The sequence below is a fragment of the Orbicella franksi genome, chromosome 6 (assembly GCF_964199315.1).
Source record: "Orbicella franksi chromosome 6, jaOrbFran1.1, whole genome shotgun sequence".
In the NCBI taxonomy this organism is placed as follows: domain Eukaryota; kingdom Metazoa; phylum Cnidaria; class Anthozoa; order Scleractinia; family Merulinidae; genus Orbicella; species Orbicella franksi.
In genome coordinates, this window is record NC_138150.1 from 1,745,428 (window position 1) to 1,764,885 (window position 19,458).

At 40.3% G+C, this 19,458-nt stretch overlaps 2 protein-coding genes across 2 annotated transcripts; both read left to right on the top strand.

Annotated features, from left to right (window-relative positions):
• The first annotated feature begins 485 nt into the window (after nt 1–485).
• On the top strand, nt 486–10,405 carry LOC145490782 (peptidyl-prolyl cis-trans isomerase FKBP4-like). Its single transcript, XM_081469878.1, has 9 exons — nt 486–756; nt 1,734–1,991; nt 2,731–2,799; nt 5,175–5,356; nt 6,274–6,357; nt 6,522–6,701; nt 8,186–8,236; nt 8,629–8,779; nt 9,458–10,405. Exons 1-9 carry the CDS (start codon nt 501–503, stop codon nt 9,700–9,702), a joined length of 1,476 nt encoding a protein of 491 aa, XP_081326004.1. The 5' UTR covers nt 486–500; the 3' UTR covers nt 9,703–10,405.
• A 1,701-nt stretch (nt 10,406–12,106) lies between these two features.
• On the top strand, nt 12,107–19,088 carry LOC145489859 (uncharacterized). The gene is made up of 5 exons (XM_081468925.1): nt 12,107–12,788; nt 13,518–13,762; nt 14,387–16,166; nt 17,073–17,302; nt 18,275–19,088. Exons 2-5 carry the CDS (start codon nt 13,531–13,533, stop codon nt 18,952–18,954), a joined length of 2,922 nt encoding a protein of 973 aa, XP_081325051.1. The 5' UTR covers nt 12,107–12,788; nt 13,518–13,530; the 3' UTR covers nt 18,955–19,088.
• Nucleotides 19,089–19,458: the final 370 nt, after the last annotated feature.

Consider the following 19,458-nt stretch of genomic DNA (forward strand, 5'->3'; position numbering starts at 1 on the left):
TTGAGTTTCCTTCGCTCAATCGATCTCAGTGGGTTTTGCCGAGTTAATTTTCTCTTCTTTAATTCTCAACTTTAATTCTTAATTTTCTCTTCTTCGTCTTCAATCCTAAATCTAGGCATAACGTGACGCTCGTCACGCCAAGATTTGTCCCAGTTAGGCTAGCGAAAGTGTTTATGTGAAGAAAAGTTGTCCCGCCTGGCCTGCCAGGGTTACCCTACATGCCGGCCGAGGCGAGACAACTCGCCCACCCAAGTTGTCTCGCTCTCGAGACGGGCTCGCGATCCCCAGTTAATAGTTGGTTGAATTTTGCAAAGAGATAAGTGAGAAGTTAGCTCGGCCAGGGTAACTCGGGGGAAGGGTTGTCTCGGGTACCCATATAAACGGGCCCACCGCTCCCCTCCACAGGAAGAAATGGTAAAAAATCAGCGGCAATTCAAAACTGCAAAAGACTGGCATCAAATCTTGTGACGTCATCGTCTTCCATCGTCTGGAAAGCGAAAATGGCGGCAGGAGGTTCAAGTGGACACTCCGAAACAGTCATGGAAGTAGAGAGCGATTTTGCAAAGTATGGAGAAGATATTTCACCGGCAAAAGATGGCGGAGTGCGAAAACTCATTGAAGTGGAAGGGCATGGTGGAGAAAAGCCGCCGATCGGAAGCAAAGTAAGGGTTTATTATTCCGGCAAGCTCATGACTGGAGAAGAGTTTGACTCGAATGTCGGCAAAAGGGAGCCTTTTGAATTTGAACATGGAAAAGGTAAGCTGACATGCTGCTGCCTTCACAAGGAGACGCAAAGCTGACCGGTAGATCGAGAAACGTGATGTTTTTCTGATCGCTGCGACGTTTACTCAAGATTTTTTTGACAATAGTGTTTCTTCTTCCAGTCAAATTAGTCAGCTGAATTAGCACAGCATGTCATTCTCTCATTGAACTTCGATTTTAAGGTTACATTAATATCGAAAACTGAGCTTTTAAATTGCGTCGATTCTGTTGACATTTTTTAGAGTTCAGTGTACAAGATTACAAATGATTTGCATTAATTTTCATCTTTTGAAATTGACAACTATTGACAACAATGCAAGTAATAGAGGCAGACACTACGAAAAATCTAAAATTCTAGAAAATCACAACTAGAAATCGCATAGAATACACTGTTAAGTCCCAACCGGAGTGACAGTTTAAAAAAAAAAGGTTTATTTCTCATTCTTCTCTTCAGAAGTAGATTTTCACAGTTGTCCAAATTTCTGGAACAGACGTTTATCCCCACAACTTGCATATTGGATTAAAACTGCTTTGAATTAACAGTACCAAGGCCTGGTTCTCACTAGCTTAGAAGCATAAGCATAAGCTTCACACACAGACACAGTAAAGTCCTGCTTAGAACTGCCTTTAGTTAGGGAATTAATTGTTAAGGTTTACAGTCATTGCGCTCCATGGTTGGATTGCTCCAAGTTCAGTCCAACCAGAAGTTAGAGCGTTCCTTACAGGTTACCAAGTTTGGCTTGGAGTGGATGAAAGAACGAGGAATAATCTATATGTAGATTGGAGCGAACTGACTTGGGACAACTTGGAGCAATCTAACCATGGAGCAAAGTGTCCGGATACCATTACTAACATCTGACTGCATCTGTATGTATGTCTGCTTTATGCTTATGTGCTAACAAACCATCAGCCCACTGCACTTCCCGTGCTGCTGATGATTAAAGGAGTATAATTTTGTGTTTGACTTGTAGGCCTTGTTATTCAGGGATGGGACATGGCTGTTGCCACAATGACAGTTGGTGAGACCAGCCTCTTCACCATTAAGCCAGAATATGCTTATGGTCAAGAGGGAAGTGGAAACAAGATTCCGCCGAATGCCACTCTTCAGTTTAATATTACATTAGTTGAATGGAAGGGAGAAGATATTACCAGGGATGGACAAGTGACGAAGATTGTGCTGGAGAAAGGGGAGGGTTACGACTTTCCCAACACTGGTGCTCTTTGTGAAGGTCAGCTTACTAGATTTTCCTTTATCCCACAGGAGTTTGTGTGGGAGGCCCAGTGGTCTCATGGTCAGTGCGCTCGTCTCCAGATTGAGTAGGCCATGTTCAAGCCCTGGCTGGGGACTTTGTGTTATGCTCTTGGGCAAGACTCTTTACTCTCACAGTGCTTCTCTCCACCCAGGTGTATAAATGGGTACTGGTGAACTTAATGCTGGGGGTAACCCTGTGATGGACTAGCATCCTAGCTAGGCAGGAGTAGAAATACTCCTAGTCGCTTTATGCTACAGAAACTGGGATAAGCACTGGCCTGATGGGTCACTTGGCGCATGTGCAGTCTTTACCTACAGGATTTAAACAGTGAAGAACTGATTACAGTCACTGAAGAGGCATAAAAATTGCATTATCAATTGAAAGGAAGATGAGTAATTAAAATCTTCATGGCTAGTTTCTGGTGGCAAATTATGGCAAATTATGCAAATTTTGGAAAATTTGAACTCGTACATGCCTATTGGATGAAGCCAAGCAGTAGAATGCAATCAAAATTCAAGGTTCAAATTGAATCATGGTGGAAATGTAGAAGCATTCTTTTCAAAAATGGAATCTCACAGAGTAGAAAAAAGTGAAATTCCCTTAATTCTTTTGTTACTTTGTTATTAGGAAGAAAACTTGACCACTTTTGATGGTAACAAGTAGATGACAGTAGTCATCTCTTCTGACATTTCCTTAATTTGTGCTTTTCCTTTAGCTCACATTGTTGGCAAGTACAATGGCAATGTGTTTGAAGATCGTGAGGTTTCTTTTCCTATGCGAGAAGGTAGGTCACAAGACACCCTTGTATAATCTATCCAGGCTGCATCCTTGCTCTGCTTGTACTGCAGGTTATCTTGAGTTCATTATTGATACAGTGAAACCTGTATTAAGCGGACCCCATATTAAAGTGCACCTAACCCCCAAAATTTTTTTTCACTAAAACGAATCTCCTTGTTATTTGAAATAGTTCTGCGAAAAAATTTTTGGATTCTGTTAAATCCTCGATTTTCTGTGCCCCGACAAAATCTCGAAAATAGCTCCAAAACACCGCCATTTTGTTTCACGACCGAGTTTGAGGAGAATGGGTCTAGCGGCTCTTGTGACGTCTACCCAGGAAGGTTGGATATCTCACGTCCTCTCATTTCCTTCAGGATGGTGCAATACACATTCGAAAAGTGCGCAGAAACGCCTTCCAGAGGTGCTATTGGCTGTTGCAGCAATATTCCAGATTTAAAGAAAGATATACTGTACAATTAACTGACGATGATCGGCTAATGGTACAACAAAGACGTAAACGATGGTTGATTTTGTCGAACCGAAACAAGCGAACTGAATCTGTGAGAACCATTGAAGAACTCTCACTGGAATTTGTTCCGCAGACTTTCGAACGCTATTTTCATAAATTTTCTGCTTAAAGCTAACCAGCAATTTGTAGAAATACTACCTACAACCTATATCTTCCAATCCCGCAGTATTTGTAACATACAAAGTTGTGTGATCCGATCATGATCAAGAAGCGTTATACTGATATGTAAATAGATCGCAACTGTACGCCGCTAACCAACACTTATTTCTCTTTCGATTTAGATAAAAGTCAAAGATTAATCCTTTAGAATTACATGATAACAAAATTGTTAGACTCACAGAGTTTTTCGAAGGTTTGGAAATCAGCAGTGCGACAACGATTCTGTGATATAGCGTCAAAAATATGACCGCGTAACATGTGCGGACCACTTAGGGAACACATCCTTTTCGCTTATCCGACGAATTTCGCTGCAAACTTTGAGAACAATTTACATTGGTTATTTGGAGTTACGACTTAAAATGTGTGACAATGTGAAATCGGTAATTGTATGAAATGTTTCCTTCCGCCTTGCTTCCCGCAGCTTCAAAAATACAGGTCCAAACAATATGATTTTCAATCTATCGAAGCCAATGTTTTGGAGGTCATCAAGTCTCGAAAACTGCGACACGTACGTCGCTCTTATAAACATGAAGCATTCAACTGAAAGTAAAACGCAAGCTGGATTTAACAGAACAATCACACCTTGATAAAATACATTCTCGCTAAGGACAAATGTAAACGGGCTATAAACACGCGTGGGAATCTTATGTTTAGTTGACGAAATTACCATCCAAAGCAGTCCTTGAGTTTTCTTTCCTGCTTTTCGTTTGCCTGCTCCTCCACTTCGTATCTAGCTTTCCATTCCTAATATACAAGCAACTCGTCCGCAAAGAAGTCTTCCCCTTCGTCGCTTGAAATATTGTAAATTGCTCTCAAAGCTCTAAGCAGGGAGTTCACAGTTGTCAAACGTGCTCGATCGAAGTTTATTTCGGAGTCTTCCGAATCGAAACTTAACTCTGACTCCAGTGACAAAAAAGAAATGATTCTGAGACAAAACTTGGACGTTTTAGTCCCAAAATACATCGGAACGATTAGTTTTGTGTTCCATTTTCTCGAGCAAATACAGAGAGTTGACTGAGGCGCTATTGTGTTTGGTTCCTGGGTAGACGTCATCAGGTACCGCCGCCCCAGACTCCCTAAAACGCGGTCGTGAAACCTTCAAGCGCGACTTTGAAAGGGCATAGAAAATCGAGGATTCAACCAAATTCAAAAATTTCTTCGCCCGAATGCTTCAAATAAAGTCTAGATTCGTTTTAGTGAAAAAAAAATTTGGGGGTTAGGTGCACTTTAAGTGGACACCCTCTATTAACTGGACATCAGCTTGAGTCCCAAAATGTTCTTCTCACATTTACTGTAAAATAAACCTGCATTCAGCAGACACTTGTTAAGTGGACAAGGACGCTAATATTAAGCCATTTTGTTGCATAAAACCTGCAATAAGCGGACACTTCATGGGCTTTTACTTTTAAAAGCTCAACTCAGACTCCTTTAACATTGTTCAGCAATGTTGTTTTAAAGCTAAGTAGATTATTCCAGATTCATGCATTGACTGACTGGACATTGTGCTATGAGCAGTCTTTGATCTTACACTGTGTTGCACTGTGTTGCAAAAAGGTTAATAATTAACTATTATTGCACAACATGTTAGAACCTGTTTAGAGTGGACACCCTCTTTGAGTGGACAGTAGTGATTGTCCCAAGGGTGTCTGTTTAATACAGGTTTCACTGTAATAATTTACTTTGCGTGCTTTTAGGTTCAGAGGCAGGGCTCCTTGCAGGTGTTGAGGAGGCCATGTTGAAGATGAATAAGGGTGAAAAAGCACACGTGTGGATTCATCCTGGAAAATGGGGATTTGGTGCTGCAGGAAAACCAGAGCTTGGCATTCCAGAAAATGCTGGTCTAGAATACATCATTCATCTGAGGACATTTGAAAATGTGAGTTAACATCAGTTATGATAAAATGTATCAGAAAATAGCCCAAAGAAAATATGCACATTGATCGGTTTTAAAATCATTTCCCTAACTCAATGGAAACACAGAACTAGCACAAGCTGTTGAGGAAATGATGGCACAAGCAAAGAGAATTTACATTTTGATGAACAAAGTAAACAAATTTTCTTTTTTTGTTTAAAATGGCATGATTTTTTGGCTATTTATCGTATCATGGCCTCTAAATCTGAATGCACTGCAGAATCTGTATTCACTTTGCTTTCAAATGGCATAATTAACTTATAAATCTTTGAAGATGTAATGGAAAAAAAATGATTTGCGTGAGTTAGCACTATGACTGGTTGGGAGATAAATGGATCGTGTTGCAATTCAATGGAAAGTAGAGTGAAATACAGCATGCTTTTTTAACTGTTTAACATATCGTGGCCGGTAAATCACTACGTACTGCAGAATCTACATTCACCTAGCTTTCAAATGGCACATTTAACGTAGAAATCTGTGGTCCGAGATGTCGTAGAGAAAAAAAGATTACTTGCATGAGTTGGTTAGCACTGGTGACTTGATCAGGCTGCGACCCGACAGGCCGGAAACATGGTACGAGTTATAAGTCAGTATTTTTTAAAAAAACTCAAACAGACCTTGAAATAACTTAGTTTTGACAAATCTGCTTTCCCTTAGCTACAAAATAACAAATTACGTTAAAAATCCCCTTATTAAAACAAATATTTTAGCCGATGAGAAAAAGCAATTTTACATGTGTGCAGTTCATGCTACTGTCTCTTCAAACATACTCAGCCATAGCAGGTGTTACAGGTTACAGCCCTGTAGTCTGAATAAGAAATGTTACTTACAGTATTGTACATGTGTTATTAACAAAAATTAATTTTTTTTAACTTTTGAAGGCCAAAGAAAATTGGGAGCTAGGAAATGAGGAAAAAATCACAATGGCGTCCTCACTGAAGGAAAAAGGAACAAAATACTTTAAGGTTAGTTATTTTTTTAAATCTGATGTTCGCTTCAACATGCAATGAGATGACCAACTTTTGCACTTTAGTGATGTGCCTGTGTTATTTGGTCGCCGTGAAAGGGGACGCTACCATCTTTCCTGGAAAGGAAAGCGTTTAAAAAAGTGCTCTGCTCTTTTTCTCAGGAAGGGAAATTTGGCATAGCACTTCAACAATATGTCAGAGTGGTGAGACTGTTAGACGGGTACTTCAGCAATGAGGAGAAAGAAAAACGAGATCCCATCCTGTTAGCTGGCCATCTTAACCTGGCTGCCTGTCATCTGAAACTTCATAATAACTTCAAGTGCATTAAAGAATGCGAAAAGGTAATCAGCCTTCCTCATTCTTAGTGAACTGTTTTCAACAGTGTGGTCTTTGTTTAAATTATCTCCTGGTTAACACAAATATTGGGAAGTTAAACTTATCCTGACAAATCCTTAGGCCCCATCTACACTACACCAGAGGAATTTGAAAACAGAGGTTTCTTTCAATCTCTTGTTAGGCCTTTGGTCCACACTAATCTGTCATGAAAATGGAGCTTTTCGAAAATGCTCTTCCAACTAGAAGAATTTGGAAACGCCGGCTTTGCGCTTTAGTGTGGGTCGAAAACATTTTGAAAATGGAGCTTTTCAAAAAACTGTGATGTTTCGATAATCATGACATTTCCCAGCTTGAGTTTCACTCAAACACAAATCCAAAATGACTGGTGATTGTTGTGTTTTCAAATTTCTCGTACTTAGTGTGGATGGAAAAGTTTTAATGTGTTTTCAGAGTGAAACCTCCATTTTCAAATTCCTCTTGGGTAGTGTTGACGAGGCTTTAGTGTGATTGGAAGATAAAGGAATTGGTTGGGCCAGAGTGACTCATACAAAGCTCCCCCCAGTTTTTCTAGCATGAAGGAACTGCCAATTGCCAACTGAGTTCCATCCCTTCTAAAGGCTACAGATATACCTTTGGTGTATAATATTTGTGTTCAAATCTCAAGAGGTATGGAATGATTATTAGGGTTGTAGCCAGACAAAAATGATGACTGAGTCATTGTTAATTGTTCAGTTAATTTATTTGCTAGCAGTGTTTTACTTTCACCCTTAAAAATCACAACTTCGTTCCAAGAGTCTGTCATCTTTCGGCCCTCCCAGAGCGAGAGAGGGTCTGGTCATGTGTGATAGGGTTAGGTCTGGTCACGTTTCTCCCAGAATCTGGGAGATTACAATTAAATTATCGAAGGGAGGAGTGGACCAGGAAGGAATTTCGTCTGTTCTGAGCCTACGGGAGTGCAGGATGTGTTGTCACCAAAATAAACCAGGAACCATAGGTTGTTCTGCAGCAATGTCCGGCGGTAATATTGTGCAAACACCAAAGAAAACTTATTAATCATCTGATAGTGGAAATCCAAGTTGCTGTAGGTTGTGTGGTTCAGTTAAGGACATTACACTTTGTAAAAATCTCCTCAAGAAGGCAAATGAAGAATTATTGCTCGACATGGCCAAGGTTGTGTGTTGAAGATCTTTAGTTTACCTATGTAGGCCTTGTGAATGGCAATGAAATAATTGTAGTGCATTCAGAGCTATGATCACTGAAAACCAAAGTCACTTCGGAAGGAACTAATGAATGAAAAGATATATTGAAGTGTCACTGTCAGTGACGCATTTTGCCTGTTACTAGCTATGACCCTGATTATATGGTGAGAGGTGTTTTTATTGTCAGGCGAGTCAAGATACTTTGAAGGGTGGGCTGGGGCTATAAATAAGCCCATCACAAGGCATTTGTTCTGAAATGGTACAATTTCTTTGTCCTCTTGCTTTTGCAGGTTCTTGAAATTGACAAGGAAAATGTTAAGGCCATGTTCAGACGAGGAATGGTATGTTCTTGTAGTAATTATAGTGAGATCACTTGAATCATGAACAGTGACATCTTTTGTACATTTTTGTAAGTGACTACAGGGGTTTCATGAACGTTTTCAGCTGGAGGTCAACTGGTTTTTACAGGCAGGCAAAATGTTTTGATGTGAACTTCTCTACAATAGAAGCTTTCCTCTAGATGGTCAAACCAGGTGGTCAAAATCATTCTCACAGCTGGTCAATTTGCCTGCTGCCTGGTCCTAAATGAAACCCCTGGACTATAGAATGAGGAAGGTTCAATGCTTCTTTACTGGTGAAAGTATTGATTAATAAACAAATGCCTCCAAGAAATTTTATGCCAAATAACGAGAAAACTTCTGTTGAGCGAATGCCATTCTTGTTTCCTTTACAGGCAAGAGTAGCTATCAATGATTTGGAGCTGGCGAAGAAAGACTTTGAACTTGTACTGCAAATCGAACCAAATAACAGAGAAGTTCAGAAACAACTGAATGTGGTGAATAAGAAAATTAAGCAGCATATGGCCAAGGAAAAGGTTATTTTTGGTGAGTTTTACAAAAGTACACGCAGAACAATTTTAATTTTTTATAACCAGATGTGATTATTGTGAAGTGAAACCAAACTGATGCAAAGACACTCTCTGTGCTGCAAAAACCTCAAACAAAAAATAAAGCCTCAACTTGAAATATAGATATGTAACTGTTGTTTGCTTGTAGTGTAAGCACAGGAAAAAAGCAGAAATGGTTTCATGTCAATCATTAGAAAAATTTTATAACTTGTAACTTTTGTGTTAGGTAAGTCATACCTCTTCATAAACAAAGTGTACTTTGGATATTTTTAGGCTTCTTGTTCAGGGTCTCTACCGTGTTTATCAATCACTAGAGTCTTAATTAAGGAGCCAACAGTAATGAACTGTGAAATGGTTAGCTCGCTGGATACTGCTCATGTCCTGAGAGCTTCTAGTTCACCGTCACATGCATTAGCAATTTTAAAGTTTGTTTCGTATTCTCAAGTGGATATGGTCATAGGTGTGGTTGAAAGCTAAATCCCTTCATATCTTGAAAATCTCCCATTTACAATGCACAATACAACTTTGATATCTCCAGTGTGTTATGCCTAAAAAGAAGAAAGACTGGTGACCAGGACGAGCTTGACTCCAGTCCTCTCATGTACTGACCGTTAGGTTAAATATCAAATTATTGCATTCCTCTCTTATTCTACAGCTAACATGTTTGAACGACTTGCACGCCAAGAGGAACGCGAAGGAGCCGTCCAAAAGAGACCGCATGATGTCTTCAAGGAGGCCACGAACGAGGAATTACGTCTCGAAGAACACTCTGAACCTAACAAAACGAAGCAGACGTCAAATCCGGTGACTGACCAAGTGGCGTCATCAACGGAAGTAAACGGTCAAGCAAACAAGGATGTGGATATGGAAGAAGATGAAAAAGGAGGCGTGAAATGCTGACATCAAGCCAAGGACAATGTTATTTAAACACTGGGCCTGGTTTTGAATTCCTTAGAGGGTAATGAATGTAATTCGAGCATTATGAGTCACCCTTGTAGACCAGCGAGGTAACCAGGCGATGTCACGGCATTTTTACAGACCGGGTTATTTTAGGCTTGTTTTCCCGCGAAATAGGTCAGTTCTGGTCTACATGAGCGCGCATCAGTAAGGAATTTTTTTTTTGTTCATTTTACTTTTCTTCTGAATCTTCCGGTGAAATGATGTCTTCGGTTAAAAATTACGTCCGTGCTTATGATTGTGAGGTTCCTGCCGTGACAGGAATATGGGGTAGTTACACGCTCCTAGTGATGGGCTCCTGACTCACTTCTGGAAACTGGCGTGACAGACTGTCGTGACAAAGTGACGTGACAGACCGTTGCGGCAGACTGTCGTGACTTGTTTGCTTGACAAACGGTAGAACTTTTTACTGGTTTAGAGTTCAATATACGAGAGTCTTCATGTCACGCCTCTGCCAACCTTCTTCGGTATAACTCATTGCTGTGGTAAATTTTGCAATCCAGACGCCGGCATAAAATGCAGTCATATATAGTTTTAGATTTCATCTTATCGCGTCCGTTTTCTTTTGTGAACGAAAAAGTAATCATTAAATTGTACAGGTAACGAATGTGAATAAATATCATTTCAGAACCTCTTCCCTTTGGAATACACTCTTTGTCATTCTGCCGCTGTGCTGTACGTCAGTTGTGTGATTCTCGTCGAGGGACTCTTTCGTTGTCCAACGCCCATGACAACAGAATTTACTTCTTTATCATAGAAAATGTTTTATTTCAAAAATGGCCAGAGAGGACTGGCGCTGGTTTACGGATAAAGAAGAGAGAGAAGACTGTAGAGCCCTGTCCCTGTGGCCTCTCAATTTCTGTTGACGAGGCAGTGTTACGGAACATCTTTAACGAGATCGCTATTTCGGGTTAAACTTGTTTTCAACCACTTTTTCGTTGGCCTGATTCTCAGACGGTCCAGGTCGTTCTCTCTAGAAGAGAGAATCGGGCTCCTTTTTCGTTGGAAGGTAGCCAAGGATCAAAAGAAAAACGAATAAGAGATACTTTCCGCTTTGATGCAGTTAGATACCTAGAATATTTTCAAGTTAGAGGCTTGAGATAAATGGCTAACCTTTGTAACCCGTGTAGCACTGAAAATCAATATATGTAACAGTTATAACTAAGTCGTCACTCAAGGGCGTAAAACGTTTGGTTCAAAGTCGCTAACTGGTTCTAATGTACCTGCTTCACCAGGGCTGCCTCGTCCCCAGTCGCCCGCGCAATAGTAAAAAATGAGGACAAACGCATAAACAAACTGACGTCAATTTGCCTTTTACAATAACAAGACCCCAAAATGGTCAAATGCCGGGAATAAATGAGGGGAAAAGACGGCGTAAACTTGCTGTAAAAAAAGATGAGTGAATTTCACTCAAAATGACGCGACCATTGTCAATAGCTTTCCTCTCTTTGATTGGCTACTTAAAAAAAGTCAATAAAATCTCAGTGGTTAAAAAGTTGACAGTTTGACAGCTGAAAGTTGAACTTGAAAGCTTACATAAATTAGAATTTTATCCGTCTGTACTCTTCAGCCCCGGCCAAACGATCGCAACATTTGAACGCAACATATCGCAACATTGTTGGGCGTAACATGTTGCGCGCATTTGATCGAAATGCATAAGATGTTGTTTAGAAATCTTCCAACTTTATGGCAGCAACGTAACGCCCCTACGCTCCCACCCACGCCTGAAAGGCATATTTCAAACTCTCAGGTGATCTTCGGGTATTTTGTTGCCACGTTTACCTTGGACAACGGTTTTGTTGCTGGTGTCCAATTACACACCGCGTGGAGAGTGTCGCTGAGAGTGTCAAAACCAGTAAAGTTCGCCTTTCAAGTTTAACTGGCGCCCTTATATACAAACCCCGATCCATCAGATACTCCGACAAACGGTGTTTGAGGATGACACCTTGCGAGTTAACCTCAAATCCCGTTTAACGTAGTCATGTCTAAAACCTGTATTTGTTTATTAATGTGCCGCTACCTATCCTTCGGATCAGAAAGTTATAGTGAAGCCGCAGATGAAAAGAAAGAAGCAAGGCTACGTTATTGTAAGTAAATATTGGTTTCATTTGCGTAACACAATTCCCATATCCCGAAATACGTGAGGTGATTTGACGACAATCAAAGGTAAAAGTATTCCTTGTGGAAATGTTTCCGAAGTGATAATGAAATAGATATTGCTGAATTATATATTTCGATGCTTTTTAAACAAATAAACAACGCTGTTTGAGAAAACAAATAAACAACGATGTTTATAACAATAGGGGTAAACAAGAAAAAAAAGGCATATGTCGTGGAAAGATCACGAACGATTTTCAACAAAACCTGTTAAAAGTATTTTAACTACCAACCAAGCTTCATAGTGTTCTATACGGAGCAATCGCCAGCAGGGTTAATTTACAGGATATTCAAACACGTTTTAAAGGATATTCAAACACGTTTTCTCTGTTCCACGCAACTATTTTCAATGACGATTCTTTTAAATAATATAGATTCTAACGCTACATGATATAGCCACCCTTCTGCCTGTACGCCTTGCGTGCCCGTCATTTCTTAAACTATCCTTTATTAGCTTAGGCAGCTTGTTGTATTCAAAGGATCCATAAACAAAATCAACTAAAAGTTGTCAGCGTCGAGCATGCTCGAAGTGGCCCCGCCCACTGGCATCTTTCACCCGCTGGCGCCCATTACAATACCAGTAAAACTTGCTGGTGGAGTATTCAACACAGTCGACAGGTCATAAGTCATTGAAAATCTGCTCACAGCTTCGAAAACAGCGATAAATAATCGCACGAAAAAATGAACGGCAAAAATACACTGAAAAACGCCTGCCATTAATTTGTTTCCCGTCAGGCAGGCAAGTTCACGTTCAATGGAATCTTTGAATTCTTGGTCCAAAGATTATTTACAGCCATTTGCTCCCTAGTGAGATCTGTGATTGCCTTGGAATACTGTTTGCTCAGGAAGTTTAAAAGAGCAGCCTGTTCCAGGTAAGTTTGTTTTCATTCAACCAACAATGAAGTTGAAATTTCCACCCTTATGAAACAAAAAGTCGAAGAGAAAATGTTTCCTTGCAATGCTGGTCTTTGCGCGTACAAAGAAAAACTCCTAATTGCGATCTAAACAAATCGAAAATTGATTAGAATTTAATTTTAATTTCCAGCTTCTTAACGTTACGTCATTTATAACCCAGTGTAAGTTATCGCAATACGTTACTTCACTCCATCCAAGCTTTCTTATTTTTGTCAGTATACAACAATTCGAGTGTTTTTGAAAGGACTAATTCTCTATAACCTGACAAGATCAGATAAATCAATATTGTATTAGAACATAGCCCTCGGAAATACGTTTAAAGGCCAAATAGCTAAGAAAAATTATGACCCTATACTACGGCTTCTTAGTACATCTAGAGCTGTTCTAGAACACTTCAAAAGGTGAGAATGTTATGTTCAGTTTTACAGTATGTGTAGTTGATAATTTCTTATCGAAAGTAAATGATTTCTGTCATACATGTCTGCTTTCGAGTGAGATGTGATTTAAGTTGATTTAAACAAGTGTGCACTAACACACTTTTAGGGCTTCAAAACAGCCCTAAAATCTTTACAGCTGCCTTAAGGTGAAAGCTCGTAGATAGTTTAGAACTCGGGTTACAGGAAAATGAATAACTTTAGCCGGAAATGCTTTCGGTTGACTCATTTTTTTGATCAAACATTTTAAAGGTGTCGCTCCATTATGAAGCCACAAACGAAGCGCAGTTTCTGCCTGGGAGCATTTCTTGTCATTGTGACGCTGGTGGTGCTGTACTCATACTGTAATGGCAGTTCTGTTTGCTATACTTTTCCTCTTTTCAATGGACTGGAGCGAGACAGTTTGCAGGCTAAGCCGCCGGCGGAAATGGTAGTGACGTCAGTTATTGTGCAGACGAAGCAGCCGTTCGACATGGGAACGATTCAAAAGAATCAAGGTAGGGTTGTAGGTAACATCTACCATCATGTAGGCTCGATTACCAGCCGCTGTTCGGGAAAGGAGCTCGCTCTCTTCTCGGGGAGGAATGTAGACTGGACTCACGAGAGCGGCGGAAATCGAGCCTAGCAGGAAGGTCGAGTGAGAAGTAAAAAAACGAAAACGGGAAAAACGAAACAGAAAGAACTGTAGATATGGTTGGCTGCGCGAAAATCTCCAAAGCAGTCCTCTAGTGTTTGTGCGGCAAGTTAGGGCGCCGAAATTGAAATCCGGAGGTCGCGGGTTCAAGTCCCGCTCTGACCATTAAGCTGGAGTTGTTTCTCGGTAGACCCTAGTTCAACTCCTCGGTCATGCTTGCAAATAGCCGACTGGTCTATCTGTCTCCCGCCAGTTGGGATTTTAAGCCTTTTGTGTTTACTTTAAATACTTCTTTCTTTCAGTTTAAGTGGCACGTCTGATAACTAGCTGTAGTCAGTGTAGCTAAGTGCATCGACCACCATAAGCATTAAACATTTAACATTTTTTTCATTAACTTCTCCATTGATCCCCAGTCGTTTTGGGCAAGAACGGATTTTACAACTGTTTATAGCGCTGAAAATATATCATATCGTTAAAATTTCCATAGGAACCAACAAGGAAAAGCCTATGAAACTGAATGAACTGCACACGACAACAGCTCATGAGGTGGAACAGAACAAGGCTACTAATTTCTCTGGAATAGCTGAAAAACTTCATTTTCACCGCAACAGAACTTCGTTTGAAACATATTTGTTTGGTCATGTAGAGGAGAAAGATAACAAAACGCAGCCAAAGGAACCTCAAGAGATCACAAAACACCTCTTACCACCTTCCGACATCGTTGGAAAGGTTGCGGAAGAAATTCTGCGAAAAGCAAATATCTCCGAAGAGGAGGCTAACAGAGAACTTATTCGTGTCGAAAAAGTGGATGGATTTGTCGACAGGGAGAAGGAACACGGCAAAAGATTGAACCAGCACGAGCATTCGTTACTGGAGAAGGTGAAAGAGTCGAGGAGTGCTGGCGGGAAAAGTTCAGAGAGAAAACTGGTGCGAGTTGAAAGAGTTGACTTGACTGATGAAGACGAAGAGGAAGATCGACAACCAGAAAAACCGTTTAAACCAGCTTATGAACGATCGCAGGCTCAAGAAGGAGCGGCATCGTCAAGGCTGAAGCCAATGGGAATTAGTGAAGATTCTGAATTAGCACACGCAAGGCGATTTGGGAAAATAGTTGCGGTGAATACGACTTTAAACACTGATGTCCCGGCAGGAAAGCAAGAAGAAAATCGGTTTAATTCAGGGGTAAACAAAACGAAGGAAGCATCTGCAGTTACGCCTCCACCCTTCTTTGCCAAGTTTTTAAATGTCACTGCACAAGAAAGGGAAATGATGGATTTTCTTCACAACTATACTGAGAACAGCAAAGCGCTTCAGGAGAATGTGACCGTGAGAGAAGACAATAAGATGGCGCAAAGATTTGACATGCCATCTGCGCAGGCGCACGCTGATAAAGTCAACGTGCGTGGGAAAAGAAACCATAAGGAAGATGATTTACATAATACACTTCAACCCTTAATTGCCAAGTTACTGAATCTTACAAATAACAAGCAAGCTGGATCTGAAAATTTGGAAGAACCATTCAACTTAAGTAATATTCTTGGGAAGATTACCGAAGGTAATCATGATGTTGTAGCAAAAGACCAGCAAACTTCAGTCCCAGATAGCACCGCGCTATTAGTCAGATTTCTACAACAAGGTAGTCGCTACAGACCGCACATGCCCCAAAATGACACCGCTGTGCCCACAGACAAAGATGAGGATCAAATTGCTGATTCAAATAAACTGCAGTCACCTTCAGAAGGGGCTATAAACCTGAAGGAAACACTTCTACAACTCGCAAATCACATAGACTTGTCTAGGCATCATAATGATTCCAAAACAATATCAGACAATCGGGAGAAAAGTGCTGATTTGATGATGTTAAAGCTACTCTTGAACCAAAGTACTTTGCAAGATATCAGCGCTTTTAATTTGAGCCGCGTGCTAAAAGAAATCACGGGAAATTCCCTGCAGAGTAGTTTAAAGGCCCTGGAACCGATTAAAGTAAAGCGAGACGAAGATGGGGATGACCTGGGCTCTACTAGTGCCCAGTCTGACTTGAAGATATTTCGACCTGTTTCGGATAAACTGGGAACTAGCAAATCGGAGTTGGTTTTTAATACAGAGATAAAACCGAGCAACGCGTTGAAGAAAGAAGCAGATCTGGCTTCCGCGAATGAATCATCAAATACGACGAACCTCCAACACTTGAGCACTAGAAATGATAATGCCTCGTTTTCGAGTGGAAGTGGCTCAGGGGAGTCTGGGGATGGAGAATCTAGGAAGAGGTTTGTCTGATTGGCTTACAAACATAACCTGGTCACATGTCACTTAGCCACAAACAAACAACATATATCATTGACATATTGACACGTTACTGTATAAAGTTCATCGATCCAGATTTCCTACATCACGACTTCATATTGAACGGTGTTTCCCTAACCGTTACGATTACTGAACTTTTCAGGTTGGGCGGGGGAGATTAATAAACGACCTAACCAAAGTTGATTTGATGTTTTCAGGCATTCAAAAGAATTTAGGTACGTTAGTGGTCAACAAGATTTATTTTTAACCATTTTTTATCAAAAAAGATATTAAAAATGGGTATGACCAAGCCTACCTATATAATTGATTGATTTTTCGACACCAGTTTTCAAAAATAAAGGAAATTCCGCTCAGAAAAGGCACCACTCCTGTCTGCCTTAGAGGACAACAGAAATCGGCTCACTATGACAGAGATACATTTCAAGAACAATTCTTTAATCTTTTTTCTGTTGACATTGACTTTGAAGAGTGAACGTGTGTCTTCTTCTTAGTTTACTCGTGTTATTGTTTAGCAAGTGTAAAGTTAAACTAAGTGACAAATTAGCAACGACAAATGACGTGTATGGAACTGTCCGCAAAGTATACGACCAGTTTTCAATCCAATCTCTGGCTGGTCAAGAATTTTTCACCTAATGTACATAAAAAATGGCCGTTGACCGGTCTGTTGTGCAAAGTGAAAAATGCAGAGTCCAACTCGAAATGTTCTTTCTAGAATCAATGGTGTTGGCCTTAGAATGGAAATCCTCCACAATAATGAAGCAACTGACGGTAACTGAACAACAGACCATTAACAGAAAAAAACCGTATTCATTTTGCATGAATATCCCTTGTGATATTTTCAAGCACACGTTCATATATTTTTGTTACAGTAGTGACTCTGAGAAGCGGGAGAATAGAAACGAGACAGCAAAGGAAAAATCGGAGAAGAAACATCAATCGAAACTTGGCAAAAATGGAATTTTGAAGTTTGACACTATCAGGTGCGATGCCTTGGATCCAAAAGTATTACTGTATAATCGTATTTTCAAGACAGGAAGTTCCACTACTGAATCGTTAATTATGAGCTCGAGTTCAAGAATGAATTACGCCTACAAAATAGGTAAGGGGTCGACCTTTGAACGCTAGAAAAGGGAAAGAACATCCTGTTTGTTCCGTTTACCCAGCAGAAGTTCAATAATGGTGGGTGTGGCTTTAACGAAACCTGTAACAAAACTGTGTTCGGTAACTGAAGCGTATAACCGACTAACGCAACACTCGTTTTAAAAATTTCTGCAATTTATCGTACTCATCCAACTCACTCACACAACATTCACTCCCTCACTTACTTGTATGTCCCGTCACACTTTTAAAAACTAAAATAACTTTGTGTATAGCTAATTAACTAATTAACTACTTTGTGATGGAACGCAACTGGTGGTAATCTGTTCTAACGGGAACTTACTTATATTTTAACTTTCTCCAATTAATTTTCCTACCCCCCACCTACTCCCCAATGACACCCCCATTTCCTTGGTGTTGGATATCAGATCAGTACTAGTGCCGGGGTGGGGTGGCAGGGGCGAGTATCGCGATATCTTGACAGGAGATGGAGTTAAAAGAGCAGCAATGAAGAGTTGACTTCGTTCCTATTTTCGAGTCCAAAACAATCTGTTTATTCCTGATTCTAATAAGAATAATAATTATGCAATTAACTATTAAATTGGAAAGGGCCCGTCAGATCTGAGGAAGGAAGTAACATTGGTTCCGCCTTGTGCTATGAACTCTCGCACTAACCATAGTTAACAGAGGGAAATGGTTAAGAAACCGGGAGAAATTCTTTGTTGCAGGTTTTTTTGGCTATTTTGGGGGTTGACCCTTTGCAAAACGGCTGGCAAAATACAAAAGGTGGTTATGTGTTCGTACAACTAACCAATAGACGCATTGCGATTATGTATTTCATGCACAGTACAGGGTCAAGGACCCTCCAACATAAATCTTAGCCTGTTGGTTTGCTTCTTTGATGATTACCAGGCTTTTTAACCATTTTCCTCTATTAACTATGCACTAACTTATAACATTTCTCCCTTATAAGGAACAACAGAGGACTGGTATGACGAAGGCAAGTCCCACCCGTATCCGGGACTTATCATCAGAAAAGCCAACAAAAAACTCATCAAATATCCGCGCATGGCTTTCGTGGCGCACTTTTACTTTAGACGAAATCTCAATTTACCGCAGGCTCACACGTACATAAATCAAGTTAGGCATCCTGTGAGACGACTTGTGTCGCATTATCATTACATGAGGAGTACGAACCGGCCTGCTTATAGAATTAAAGAATTTCGAGCTTCTGGAGAACGCAACGAAACTCTGGAGAAATGTTTTAGATTGCAGCACAAGGGTTGCCAAAATAATGTCATGACAAGATTCTTCTGTGGGAGACATTTTTATTGCCGTAGAGGAAATGGCCGAGCGCTGCACAAAGCCATGAACAACATCAAGCGATTTTACGCTATTGTTGGTTTGCTAGAATATTACGACGTTTATCTTCAACTTCTCAACAAGCGTTTACCAAAGTTCTTTCCGAAAATTTCCAACGAAGATATCGGTAGATTTAAGTACAATCCAAAATACAGTTTTGATAACATTTCTAAGGACCTCATTGCAGCTATCACGAGGGCAAACTGGGCTGATGTTAAGCTGTACTCATTTGTTAAGAAGCGCTTTTGGAAGCAAGCTAAAGCCTGCGAAATAAGAACGCTATCAAGTTAGTATCCAGAATTCCACGGGGTGCTAGTTTGCTTACTTGAGCCTTCACCGTTTGTGGTCAGCGAACAACGCACGGTCTGCCAACGAGCATCCAGTTACAAGACAGGACTCGGAAAGGATCAGAAGCGATTCGGGAGCCGACAGTGAAAGGCGGGTAGAATTGGGTTTTGACGGAGGTTTCTCGAACTCTTCTGTCGGTTTGAAGAGCTACATCAGTTCATCCAAACGAGCCCATTAATGAAATAGATTTTATTTTTGTACAAATTAACTTTATTTTCTCGTAAAACGGTAAATGTTAAGTAAGAACAGCATCTTTTTGAACCGGATGGAAATTAAACTACGACCAAGCATTTTAAATGTACTGTAAAAAGATAAAATAAAAGATCATTTGCACATTAATCGCATAATGAATTAGTTTCATGCCATACAGCCTACACCTTAGTTTCTATGACCGTGCAAGGCTAATAGAGTCCAAACCTCTCTGAACCTAGAACCCATGAGGACTAG

Coding starts and splice junctions, on each gene's coding strand:
- LOC145490782 (XM_081469878.1), top strand. CDS start 501: ATGGCGGCAGGAGGTTCAAGTGGACACTCCGAAACAGTCATGGAAGTA. Junction 6,358..6,521: donor AAGGAACAAAATACTTTAAG/GTTAGTTATTTT, acceptor TCTTTTTCTCAG/GAAGGGAAATTTGGCATAGC. Junction 8,237..8,628: donor CCATGTTCAGACGAGGAATG/GTATGTTCTTGT, acceptor TTTCCTTTACAG/GCAAGAGTAGCTATCAATGA.
- LOC145489859 (XM_081468925.1), top strand. CDS start 13,531: ATGAAGCCACAAACGAAGCGCAGTTTCTGCCTGGGAGCATTTCTTGTC. Junction 13,763..14,386: donor AACGATTCAAAAGAATCAAG/GTAGGGTTGTAG, acceptor AAATTTCCATAG/GAACCAACAAGGAAAAGCCT. Junction 17,303..18,274: donor GAATTACGCCTACAAAATAG/GTAAGGGGTCGA, acceptor CTCCCTTATAAG/GAACAACAGAGGACTGGTAT.